Consider the following 14,451-nt stretch of genomic DNA (forward strand, 5'->3'; position numbering starts at 1 on the left):
TTTGTGCTTTAGCAGTCCAGTATTTTATGATGGTTGTGTCATGCCCTATTTCTATAAATGTGTGCTTTAAACAGTCCAGTATTGTATGATGGTTGTGTCATGCCCTATTTCTATGAATGTGTGCTTTACACAGTCCAGGTATTGTATGATGGTTGTGTCATGCCCTATTTCTATGAATGTGTGCTTTACACAGTCCAGTATTGTATGATGGTTGTGTCATGCCCTATTTCTATGAATGTGTGCTTTACACAGTCCAGGTATTGTATGATGGTTGTGTCATGCCCTATTTCTATGAATTTGTGCTTTAGCAGTCCAGTATTTTATGATGGTTGTGTCATGCCCTATTTCTATAAATGTGTGCTTTAAACAGTCCAGTATTGTATGATGGTTGTGTCATGCCCTATAATATTTCTATGAATGTGTGCTTTAAACAGTCCAGTATTGTATGATGGTTGTGTCATGCCCTATTTCTATGAATGTGTGCTTTACACAGTCCAGGTATTGTATGATGGTTGTGTCATGCCCTATTTCTATGAATGTGTGCTTTACAGTGTCCAAGTATTGTATGATGGTTGTGTCATGCCCTATAATATTTCTATGAATGTGTGCTTTACACAGTCCAGGTATTGTATGATGGTTGTGTCATGCCCTATAATATTTCTTTGAATGTGTGCTTTACACAGTCCAGGTATTGTATGATGGTTGTGTCATGCCCTATTTCTATGAATGTGTACTTTACACAGTCCAGGTAATGTATGATGGTTGTGTCATGCCCTATTTCTACGAATGTGTGCTTTACACAGTCCACGTATTGTATGATGGTTGTGTCATGCCCTATTTCTATGAATGTGCGCTTTAAACAGTCCAGTATTGTATGATGGTTGTGTCATGCCCTATTTCTATGAATGTGTGCTTTACACAGTCCAGTATTGTATGATGGTTGTGTCATGCCCTATAATATTTCTATGAATGTGTGCTATACACAGTCCAGGTATTGTATGATGGTTGTGTCATGCCCTATTTCTATGAATGTGTGCTTTAAACAGTCCGATATTGTATGATGGTTGTGTCGTGCCCTATAATATTTCTATGAATGTGTGCTTTACACAGTTCAGGTATTGTATGATGGTTGTGTCATGCCCTATTTCTATGAATGTGTGCTTTACACAGTCCAGGTATTGTATGATGCTTGTTTCATGCCCTATAATATTTCTATGAATGTGTGCTTTACACAGTCCAGGTATGGTATGATGGTTGTGTCATGCCCTATTTCTATAAATGTGTGATTTAAACAGTCCAGTATTGTATGATGGTTGTGTCGTACCCTATAATATTTCTATGAATGTGTGCTTTACACAGTCCAGGTATTGTATGATGGTTGTGTCATGCCCTATTTCTATGAATGTGTGCTTTACACAGTCCAGTATTGTATGATGGTTGTGTCATGCCCTATTTCTATGAATGTGTGCTTTACACAGTCCAGGTATTGTATGATGGTTGTGTCATGCCCTATTTCTATGAATTTGTGCTTTAGCAGTCCAGTATTTTATGATGGTTGTGTCATGCCCTATTTCTATAAATGTGTGCTTTAAACAGTCCAGTATTGTATGATGGTTGTGTCATGCCCTATAATATTTCTATGAATGTGTGCTTTAAACAGTCCAGTATTGTATGATGGTTGTGTCATGCCCTATTTCTATGAATGTGTGCTTTACACAGTCCAGGTATTGTATGATGGTTGTGTCATGCCCTATTTCTATGAATGTGTGCTTTACAGTGTCCAAGTATTGTATGATGGTTGTGTCATGCCCTATAATATTTCTATGAATGTGTGCTTTACACAGTCCAGGTATTGTATGATGGTTGTGTCATGCCCTATAATATTTCTTTGAATGTGTGCTTTACACAGTCCAGGTATTGTATGATGGTTGTGTCATGCCCTATTTCTATGAATGTGTACTTTACACAGTCCAGGTAATGTATGATGGTTGTGTCATGCCCTATTTCTATGAATGTGTGCTTTACACAGTCCACGTATTGTATAATGGTTGTGTCATGCCCTATTTCTATGAATGTGCGCTTTAAACAGTCCAGTATTGTATGATGGTTGTGTCATGCCCTATTTCTATGAATGTGTGCTTTACACAGTCCAGGTATTGTATGATGGTTGTGTCGTGCCCTATAATATTTCTATGAATGTGTGCTTTAAACAGTCCAGTATTGTATGATGATCTGTGTAACCAAATTAATAATTTCTTGAAATACATATTTTCAACAAATAAATCTTTAAAAATTTAAGATAGTTTGGTATACATACTATTTAGGGGGCAAATAAACTCATCATAGATACCAGGATTGAAATTTTGTATTTGCGCCAGATGCACGTTTGGTTTACAAAAGACTCATCAGTGACGCTTGAATAAGAAAATGTTGAAAAGGTCAAATAAAGTACGAAGATGAAGAGCAAATTCCTTTCAAATAGTACCATCTCATTTTGTGTAAGGAACCTAATTTATCAAACTATTTTTTTGCATTTTCTCAGATACTGGATAATTTGGTTTTGAATAATTCTCGTATAAGTCTATAATAAAAAATTGTATATTGTTGGACAACTTGATTAATTTGTGGTTCACCTGTACCAACAAAACTTCACAAAAGCTGACCCCACAAATAATAAATCCACAGAAATAAAAGTATTTTAAACTCCTCACACTTGAACTTACCGGTATACACTTAGGTTCAAATCTAACAGCATAGTGATAGGCACTGTCACCACTGTTATCCTGCCTATGTAGAGATGCCCCAGACTGTAATAACTGTTCTATACACTGGAACTGTTTACCCATTACTGCTGTCATTAGAGGTGTGGCCTCTGAAGTTGTTGTTTTATCATTTATTTTGCTGAAATAGAAAGGAAGAAATTTACAAATTTTCAGTATTCCAAGATTCTCAGCAAATTTACTTTAATAAATAAAATTGAGAATGGAAATGGGGAATGTGTCAAAGAGACAACAACCCGACCATAGAGCCGACAACAGCCGAAGGTCACCAATGGGTCTTCAATGCAGCGAGAAACTCCCGCACCCGGAGGCGTCCTTCAGCTGGCCCCTAAACAAATATATATACTAGTTCAGTGATAATGGACATCATACTAAACTCCAAATTATACACAAGAAACTAAAATTAAAAATGATACAAGACTAACAAAGGCCAGAGGCTCCTGACTTGGGAAAGGCGCAAAAATGCGGCAGGGTTTATCATTGATTAAAGCATAAAGTGTGAAAACGGCCTTATTTGACTTTAAAAATAAATTGAAGCATTGCAAAATAATGGGAACTTTGCATAAAATCAATGAATTCATGTATGTGCAAAGTTCAAACTGTAATGTCTTCCAGATATAATGAATATCATGATTTTAAATTTGACAGATTGCATAACTTAAATGTTTTCTCACTAAATGATCGAAACACCATAAAAGCTGTGAGCAAGACAATTCAAAATGATACTAGGTTGTTGTTAATGCTAATACATCACCATTTAAAGTCAAGTTGGATATATTTACCACATTTACTTATACCTTATAATATCAGGCTGCCTAATGAATTTCTTCCATAGATACAAAGATTTGGTTTGGAAGTTTGGCTGTACCTGCAGAAAACTTATTTTAAACGGAATCCTCGTTTTTACAGTGATGTTGTTAACCGAGCCTGGAAATTTAGATACGATCCGGTTAAACTTATCAATCCTTTAAATAAAATTATTCTAAAAGGTTACCAATTCAATACTGTAATTAGATCTTTGAATATTGTTTTTATTGGTATGAATATTGATTTTGTCATCAGTAAATTAAAATCATACTAAATGATATTGTTATACACATATACACATTCAAGATACTACAATCTGTAGATACCTATATTTTGGCATTGCACAAGGTCATGTTTTTCTTTGACTGTTAATGAAATCCATTGGATGCTGGATGTGTACTGATTAATATTTTAGTTTTAAATACAGGATTTTTTTATTGGCTGTTATTGGCTTTGAACAAGCTGTCAGTAACTGCGAGTACTATTAGATTGGTACTTTGTGTTGTGATGGATGTAAAAATACCATGCCACGTCCAGTCTGTGTTTTTCTTAGATGTTTTTTCTGCTTTGTATCGATCTGATGAATTAAGCCCTTTTCAACTGATTTCTATAATTTGTTCTTATTATGTACTGTTACACCACTGTCCCAGGTTAGGGCAAGGGTTGGCGCCTTCAAACATGTTTAACCCCGCCACATTCTACATGTGCCTGTCCCAAGTCAGGAGCCTATAGATCTTTGTCTTTGGTTCATGTCTGTCTTATTTGTTTTTCGTGAATATTTTGTTATAAATTAGGCTGTTAGTTTCTCAATTGAATTGTTCATATTTTTAATGTCAGGGCCTTTTATAGCAGACTATATCGTATGGGTTTTTCTCATTGTTGAAGGCCTGTACAGTTGACTATAATTGCTTACATCCACACCATTTGAACTTTGGTGGATAGTTGTCTCATTGGCAATCATACTACATCTCCTTATTTTTTTATTGTAATTGAAGATACATGTATTTACCACATTTATTTATACCTTTTTATATCAGGCTGCCTAATGAATTCGTAAAATCCTAGGTATGCTGCTATATGTATAGGTGTCCATGATGAATGTTCTTTAATCACATCAGTGATTTTCTGAAGATTGTCACCTACAAACACTGAGCTGCTCCTAGCAATCAAAACATTCAGTTTAGATGCATATAAACCAAACTGGGCATAAGCTTCACCGTCACTGGTTAACCTAAATATGCTGCCAAGAAAACAAATGATATTATAAGGTGAGGCCAGGGTTTTTCAATTTGTTGGTTTACAGATTTTTATATGAAAAAGTCCGGTTGGTCAGTTGGGAAAAAAAAAGAAAAAAAATTCTTATAAGAAATAAATATGTATATAAAAAATATATATATCTTTCAGCTTACTAACAATAATTTTGGTATGCTTTTTTGTCATAATTTCTTAGTTCCAAATATTATTGCTCAACTGTTTTAAACATACAATGCATGCCATCATCATATAAGTTTGTAAAAAGGGGGGGTATGTCCACGGAAAAACAGGAAAATAAAAAAAAAAAAAAAAACAGCTACATGTTGCATTTTATCAACATTCATGATGAATAATGAGATTAAACATGAAAAAAAGTGAAATAAAATGCTCCGCTGGGGCGCAGCTTGATACGACCGCAGAGGTCGAACCCTGAACAGTTGGGCCAAGTATGGACACAACATTCAAGCTTGATACAGCACTGAATTTGGATTGTAATTAAATATTTGACACAGCATAGGTTTCTGGCACAGAATGAAAGTGGTCTAAGAACTTAAAATTTTTTAATTTACCTATTCAAACCATATCATTATTATTTGCTTTTATATATAAATCAGAAATAACCAATTTAAAATGGAAAATTTTAAAGAAAAAAAAAGGAAAAAAAATCCCCCCCCCCAAATTTTTTGAACCCCCTTATGATTCATCACCCCCAAACTCAATCCCAGCCTTCCCTTTGTGGTATGGTACCTTGCAGTACAATTTCAGAGAGATCCATACACTTGAACACAAGTTATTGTCTGGAAACTAGAAAAATGCTTATTTTTGGCCCCTTTTTGGGCCCTTATTCCTAAACTTTTTGGGCAATTACCCCCAAACTCAATTCCAGCTTTCCCTTTGTGATATGGAACCTTGTAGTACAATTTCATAAAGATCCATATACTTACACATAAGTTATTGTCATGAAACTAGAAAAATGCTTGTTTTTTGCCCCTTTTTGGCCCCTAATTCCTAAAATTTGGAGGCAATTACCCCCAAACTCAATCCCAGCATTCCCTTTGTGATATGGAACCTTGTGATACAATGTCAGAGAGATCCATACACTTACACACAAGTTATTTTCATGAAACTAGAAAAATGCTTGTTTTTGGCCCCTTTTTGGCCCCTAATTCCTAAAATTTGGAGGCAATTACCCCCAAAATCAATCCCAGCATTCCCTTTGAGATATGGAACCTTGTGGTACAATGTCAGAGAGATCCATACACTTACACACAAGTTATGTCTGGAAGTTACAAAAATGCTTATTTTTTGCCCCTAATTCCTTAACTGTTGGTACCATAACCCCCAAAATCAATCCCCACCTTCCTTTTGTGGTATTAAACCTTATGGTAAAATTTCATTGAGATCCATTCACTTAAACTAAAGTTAGAGTGCGAAAACTAATGTGTCTTCGGACGACGACCACGACGACGACGACGCCAACGTCATACCAATATACGACCACAAAATTTTTTTTGCGGTCGTATAATAAAAATTGCAAACATGTTGCACGAACATAACACTTTACCCTCCGTGTCATAAAGGTAATAGACATGTCCACCGCAAAATTGAGGATATCAGTTTCATCCTTTGACAGGCAATCCTGTTTTTGATATCCAAATGGACAAACATTTTTTCCAATCTATGAAATAAGAAAATTTCCAATTGTTTGTGGATATCTCTTTCTTTTAACTTGACGTTTTTCACGTGTGGACGGGTCCATTTCATCTATCAAATGAAAAATCTTAAGGAATTATGACAATAAAGGAAAACTTACTTATTGTAATGAGTTTTTAACATATACTTTGTTCCGCAAAATTATTTGCGCAAACAACATTTCAAGGTTAGATTGAATCGTCTATTTTTAGAAACACAAACTTAAGATTATTTTTAGATTTTTTATTTTTTAAGAACACAAAGTGCAATCATTTCTGATAATCTTTTAACATGCTAAAATAATGCATTTAATTTCAGGAAGATATTTTTTATTTACATTTCAGGGATAATGCATTTCTCATGGTTTGCAGGAATAAAAAAGTATGGAATGTCAATTTTATTTTTTCTGAAAATCAGAAAAATTGGGTCGGCAGATCTGTAAACCAACAAACTGAAAAACTCTTGCCAGAGCTCTAAGGCTTATTTCAATATTATTCAACTCAACCTCTAATATTATCAAGCGAAGCAAGTTACATGTCCAGATGGGAACTGGTGTAAATCTATGGTAATGTTCATATAATTTATCAGGTCAATTTAAATTTTAATCAGCTATTTGTTTTAAATACCTCTTGTATCTAGATAAAATGTTAACTGAATTATAATGATATTTTAAGCAAAATAATGATATCAAACTTTTACACTTTCATGGTTAAAATCAATATTTACATTTGTATTTCTTGGATATACATTTCAGTTTTCAAGTGTCATAATCAATTCTATAGTCAATACAATATAATTTGGTGGGTCCAAAGGCTGAAAAATTGTTGTAAAATAACGCTAAGTGATTAGAATAAGCTTGATGTTAAAGGTGCTGTTATAAATAAGTATAATAGACCCAAAGCACATCTACTAGATGAACAGCTTCTTGTTCAAAGGATGAAATAGCGCTACCAGAGGCAAATAGTGTTGGACACACAGAATTTTTGTTGAGAACTGGGACTGACTTATTCGGGCAGGTAAAAACTATAAATACCTCCATACTGATACAGGATTAGAAGTACTGACAACAATACAATCATAGCAGCTATGTTTCTTATACAATATCAGGTGTCCTTCTTCAGCACGTTTAGAATAACTGAAACATATTGTACAAAAATTTGGTCAGAGAAATACGATAATACTAAATCATCAGAACTTTTATAATTTAACCTGCTACTTCAACCAGGCCTGTATTTTTCAAATTAATTGCCTATCGCCATTGGTTATAAATAAACACTATTTTCCAAAAAAAAGAAAGACTAAAATTATGAATATAGTAATTATCATACATAATATGTATATTAATCTTAATCTAACCCCTTGTACAGCTTCTGGCTTTGCCATACAATAAAGGTCAATACTGAATATTAACTGCTTTATCTTGATGTTTACAAACAAAATGAAAAACTTAAGAAATATGTAAAGTACTACCGGTAATTCAAAATTGAAAGTGATGCTACAAATGTCACGTGTGTGACAAAGTCAACAAATCCCTCATTATGCTGTATGTAAAAGTCAACTCTATCTTTTATATAAATCAACTAATTGCTTACTCTTTGTAGTTTTCAAGCTTAACATTGTTAACAGTGTACGGATTGATGCTGGCTCCTGCTACTTCAACCAGACCTTTGAAACCATCAACTAGGTTTTTTAACATTTTGATCAAACACAGCTTTTATTCTGGTCTAATCCAGCTTTCAATTTCCTGTTTCTTTCTGAAAGAAAAAAAATTCATAATTATAAACTTTATCTGTATTATTGTTTTTAAAATCAATTATTTTTTTACTTGATTTAATAAAGATTTCAGACACCAAATATAATGCAGTATTCTGTATCCAAATCTTTTATATTTTTCTAGACCAATACTTTGTGTAGTACAAAGTTTTATGTAAAAATAAGAAGATGTGGTATGATTGCCAATGAAACAACTCTCCACAAGAGACCAAATGACACAGAAATTAACAACTATAGATCACCGTACGGCCTTCAACAATGATGTTTACATTTCTTTAAGTTTTTTTATTTTTGAATAGAATATATTAATTTTCATTACTAATAAGTTGACTAGAAATACTTTCGTTTGCATTTATGTCTTATGATGGAATGCACAATGCTCAGTTTTTAATATGTATGTTTAAGTGAAGGAATAGCCAGCTGTTTTGTTATCTGAATAGGGTTGTGTCTTGTTTTAGTGAGGGCAACATTGGTTTTCTATTTCAGGTTAGAAAAAGTTCAAAGGATACAAATTTGTTGTCAAAATTTATAAATGGATATCATCACCATGATCATTAAACGTTCTAATAAGCCTGTCCTTAGAACTTATCAGTAATAAATACATGTATATATACATACTTAAAACAGTTTTTGAATTGTTTAAACCAGTTTTGGTTTCTCTTGAATGAATAAATGATTTGGCTTTAAAGATTTATCCACTTTGGCAGCACAAAAATATTCTGCCAACACTTTTTAAAACATAAATTTCTCTTTCCAAATGTAGATTATTTGGTCAGCAAATCAATACACATGTGAAGTTGTGGTGTAAAACTTTGCTGCATCTATTATATTGACTACATAATTAACAAGCTGATGGGCAGCTAAATAACTAGTTTTGTTACTGTAATGGTTATGGTTCCTTTATTTATTTTAATTTTTTTTATTTTATGGTAATATTCACACAAATAAGAATTCAGCACAGGACCAAAAAGCTACAGTTCCTCAGTTTTCAAATAAAAAAATAAACACTCTAACTCAGAATCTCAAAAATCAACCCTTTTAAGTTTACACAATAAATTTTCTTCAGGAGCCATCATGATTTAAGAAAGACATTATTGAATCATGCTGCTTCAAACAAAATCAAATTTTTCATAAACATTATATGTTGTTGATGATTACAAATTGATTCTCTTGCAAGTTCATGGAATTCAGGGATTTTTACTTTAAGTGTGATCTTATTCATAAATCATTGTAAATATTTATTTTCTGAAAAATGCTTATCCCAATGACATAGCCTGACATTTTTGTCACCAGGTCTCAGGTTCTACTGCAAAAACCAGTTACCATAACAATGTCAAAAACTTACAAGCATGTCAACTCTTATAACATGCATTACAGAATTCAGTCACAATATTTGCATTTTGAGGTTGTCATTTCTATTCTTGCACTACGGTTTAGTGTATTTTAATTTAAGAACTTTCAATCATTAAGGATAGTGTTTCTGACAATTTAATGTACACCTTATCACTATTTGTCTGCTAATACTTTTTGGAGATCGATATATAAATTGCATTTTTGTAATGAAATATTGAGTTTAATTTTTTATTATTGTTGGTGAGACATACATGTATGTCTGCATTTTGTAGTTGGGGAAAATCTCAGTTATTAGAAAGTTATTATTCAAGTCAATGTAGATTCTAAAAAAAAATTCAGAACAATTCAATTGTGTGTAACTTACAGTTTTGACTATCATCTTCCAGGAGAAAAATATCGCTCATAACTTATTCTTCTTTTTGGTGATACTTCTACCAAAAGAAAGATCTTTTGATTGATCACTAATACATTGTACATATTTCCGTCACCAAAAAAAATCTGATACTACAGAATAAAGTGACTTAAATTCTCAAAAGGGTCAAGTTTCACAATACACCTTATTGTTATTTGTCAGCCATTACAGTATTTCCTTAATATTTTCATGTAACAAGAGAAAATATCCAATGCAACAATGCAAAAGTGATGCTACATGTATCAGAGATCTCCATGGATCCGATGAAAATTCAACGATGGAGGAACTCTCACCAGGACAAATCCCAGTGTGATCGAAAATATTTCATTCCTACTCTCAGTCTTCACGCTCTACAACAGGCCCACCAGCCCAGGCTTGAAAAATGCTTTCGGGCCTGTAAATATCATCTCTACAGGCCAATAGAATCTAACTAAAATTTTCGTAAAATTCAGCTTCAGGCCTGTAGATTCAAAAATGTATCGTGGCGACTGCACACTTCATCATGTTCATTGTAAGAAATAGTGAATAGACTAATACATATTGTTTATTATATTCATTTCATTATAGAATAACCAATATTTTTATTAATTGTCATTTGTATAACAATTCCAATGTGAAGCCTGCATGTCTCCTCTTATAACCACAAATCAGCTGTTCCGTCATGGTTAACCTAGTTAACATCAACATTTTTCCTGTCAGAAGGTTCCCAGAGTCGTTTTCTCACTATTTTGGTAATTTTGATAGGACTTTGAAATGGGGACCTTTTTTCTCACTGTACAAACACCCCTGTTGTAGTAATGTCAAATTCAATTCAGAAGTCACTAATTTGGATCGATGATTTACAGCATCAACAACAAGTTTCATAACCATTTTTGTAAAACATTGAAAACAGATTTTGGAAGGCAAAAGTTTAAAATTGAAACGATTTTTATGTCATAAAATTGCAAATTCCCACAATAATAGACCATGCAACATGCATCTTTCGATTTTGTAAACCGGGTGTATTATTTTTACGTTACGAAATTTCTTCAGATTATTAAGTTGCAGTTAATATTCGAGTATTTACTTTGAAACTACTAAAATGATTAATCATGATGAATAATTGTTGTTATTTGGCATGAAATTATGTAGTTTTGCGATTAAGAGTCTAACCTTGTACTCGTTTATATATAGGGGTGTTGATTGTGTCTGTCAATAAAAGCATGTGTTCAACTTGTCAAAATCTTTTCTCTTTGTAATTGAATTTAAATTTTATTTCTTAATCTGAATTTTCATTAGCATTTGCTAAAAAAATAATTAAATAATGCAATTAATTGTCTCTCTTGATCAAGTGTTCTCCTGTCAGGTGTGTCGATCTACCTGTACAAGTGAATGGCGATCATCAGCTGAATGTCCCTCAGGGCTTTAGACAGTAATCAGGAGGACCCTTTGGATTATAATAAGGTACAGTACAATAGGGGTTATGCAATTGTAAATAATTGCTGAAATAAATGGCTGCGGCTAAGATAGATGCGTCCATGAAATATTGCCAATCGGACTAAATTTCCTATAAAATATTGTCAACGGACACTATTTCATACTGAATTACTGTCAAGGACAATATCTCATGAAATAGTGTCTTTGCCCACGAAATTTTGTCACCTCCTTCTGGACAATATTTCACTATGAAATACTGTCCATGATAATATTTCACTGTGAAATTCTGTCCATGACCATATTTCACTGTGAAATACTGCCCACAGAAATATTTCTTATTCTAATTATGTCATCCCCGAGAAATCCTCTGCCGTGAAATTGCGAGCGTTTCTGGATTTTTAATGGAAATTTAACCCTTTTTTTTGTAAATAAAAATATATAGAACATCATCTCAAGCTTGAACGATCCATAGAATATTGGAAAAGGATATTTTTTAATGAATTTTGCATTGGACATGTGAGTTTTTTCGTGCTAGTGTATATATAATGAATACTTTTCTAATCCTTTTGAAATCATAAAGCCAGAATGTCCAAATGGTTTACATATATTTGTTTAAGTGCCGCATTTATACAGAATTTTTGTTTTTATATACTTCTCTATGTTTATTTCTTATTAAACAAATCCATTCTAGTTTTGTAGGTCTCTTATCCACTAATGATCACTGATTAGTATATTGCATGATTATAATTATTTAATATGCATATTAAATAAATTGTTGTTCAAACAATTTCATATAATCAAAAAATTCTAATGACTAATAATTAGCATTTAATTAGCTTTGATTTGAAACAATTATGATTGCATCATATTAGCAATCAAAGTTATATTCTATTTTATTTGTATGTTGCTATACATCATGATATATGAAAGAAAATAACAAGTACAGTAGTGTCCGGCAATTCTGCCCATCCCATAAATCTGCCCATTCCCATTTACTTCTGTAATTAACACTTCCGTGAATATTTCGTCTGCTATTTTATTCATAGGAACTGTACTTATCATCACTGAATGTCAAATTTTAAAGAAAAATCCTTAATTACTAAAATATCTAGAGATATATTTAATACAATTTCTAAAGCTAACGATAATCATATTATTGCTTACAAAACTCGTTTCTGACTGAATTTTTTTTTTTTCAATTGTCTCGAATCCCTTTATAAGTGGTCTATTAACATGATTAATAGATCACCTTTTCCTTTTATAAATATGTGATAAACTGGCCCTCCATACATATTTACTGTGCATGGGTGGATTTACCGGACAAACACATTTCTGATAAAAACACCTGATGACCCACTTGTTTTGTTGATTTTAAAATTTATTTCAGATATTTTGGGGTAATTGAGATAAACTTCTCAAAACTAATTTGTCAGTGAATCGATTTATATTGAATTTGATACAATTTGTATATAATTTAGCAGAAATACTGTACAGAGCTCCAGATAAGCTGCGTATTTGCGTGATCACGCAATACAAATAATTAAAAACCCAATGCAATTGCCCATTGCAGGGTTCAATAACCCAATTAATTCAAAGGAAAACCGAATTATATGCCAAAACCATGAGTTCTTAACGCTTTTATTTGCTATCGTTTGCTTTATTTACCCTTATTTGATTACAGTCGTCGCGTAAATCTATTTTTATATTTATAATTGGAAATGTCCTTTCGTTCTTAAAATAGAGCCCTGCATCAAGTAGCTGTAATGGGTCCCTGTTGGAAATTTCCTTTGCTCAAAAGGTACACGTGTTTATGAAAACATTTCGATCTTCTAGGCGTTTATGCAATTAGCGTGTGACATGCTGTCCTATTTTTTCGAATTGCTCGTGATTTATCATAACATACAATGAATTAAAATGAAAGTAAATGTCCGATAAAAATATTGAATAGAAGCATGTTTTCGGCTTCTTTTTGATAGCTGAGGGAAAGTTATGATGATAACAAGACTCAGCTAGTGATTTTAGGAAGCGTCCATTGAACGCACGGGCGTGTTTGAAGGTACGAGAACATTGCTGTAGAACGATAAACACGGGGTTTCGTCAAAAACGAAATCAGTTGGAAAAAGTGAAAGGCCAAATCAATTATGACATGATATGTAGTTGGAAAGCATCCGAAACCAAAAGTTCTGATAAGGGACAACTTAACCCAGATTTATCATTATGTAAATTGAATTAAACAAAAACAGTTTATATATTATTTATTTTCATTTTAGTTGATGAATTAATACACATATCCGTTTTTTACGTCAAATTATGCAGCTTGACACTTTCTTTGTTTTGGTCTAATTGTTCTGGATGCTTAAGATAGTTGTCTTATTGGCAAGTGCAGTATAACATTGTCATTTATTTACTTGATGTTGCAGAATTATTTGTAAATTTAAGTTGAATGTGGTCTCCATCATTAAACCACCCTATAAATCTCAAGGTTTTGGGGTATATCTTAAATCTGGGAACTACTTTTTATTTTTATTAAAAAGTAGATCTGGCAAATAGGTGAAAGGACTGGCGAAACTTTCTTACAGCACCTAAATTTCACATATATTACATAAATATCTATACACTTAGCCACACCTACCCCAACTATAAACTGTAGGGTGATCATATGGGATCTAGAAAGGCAATTAGTTACTGTCCAACTAGTGACACCAGCTGCAGTTTACATAAGTTTTGAGAAAATACAAAACTGACAGAATGTTTAAAACAGGACACAAATTAAACGTACATTTGCTCGTCAGTGAATAAACCAAATAAAACAGCTATGCACATATACAAAGAAAGAAACAAATTTGAGATGGAAACACATCTGGGGTTGATATAATGTGATTATAACATGCCTAAATATTCAATATTGTGTTGATGAAAAAAACCAATACATTAAGGAGCTTGGTGGTGAAAAACCCAATTTGA

General features: G+C 32.7%; 1 protein-coding gene across 1 annotated transcript in view; it reads right to left on the reverse strand.

The window, feature by feature from the left end:
* LOC127707687 (85/88 kDa calcium-independent phospholipase A2-like) overlaps positions 1–8,282 on the reverse strand; it is a 30,223-nt gene extending 21,941 nt beyond the window's left edge. Inside the window, exons 1-4 of the mRNA XM_052212351.1 lie at positions 8,126–8,282; positions 7,567–7,668; positions 4,612–4,827; positions 2,724–2,901 (exon numbers count right to left, since the gene is read on the reverse strand). Coding sequence (XP_052068311.1) covers positions 2,724–2,901; positions 4,612–4,827; positions 7,567–7,668; positions 8,126–8,229 — 600 coding nt within the window. The 5' untranslated portion in view covers positions 8,230–8,282. The remainder of the gene's footprint in view (positions 1–2,723; positions 2,902–4,611; positions 4,828–7,566; positions 7,669–8,125) is intronic.
* Between the last annotated feature and the right edge of the window lie 6,169 nt (positions 8,283–14,451).

Source organism: Mytilus californianus, unplaced genomic scaffold, assembly GCF_021869535.1.
Source record: "Mytilus californianus isolate M0D057914Y unplaced genomic scaffold, xbMytCali1.0.p SCAF_7, whole genome shotgun sequence".
Lineage (NCBI taxonomy): Eukaryota > Metazoa > Mollusca > Bivalvia > Mytilida > Mytilidae > Mytilus > Mytilus californianus.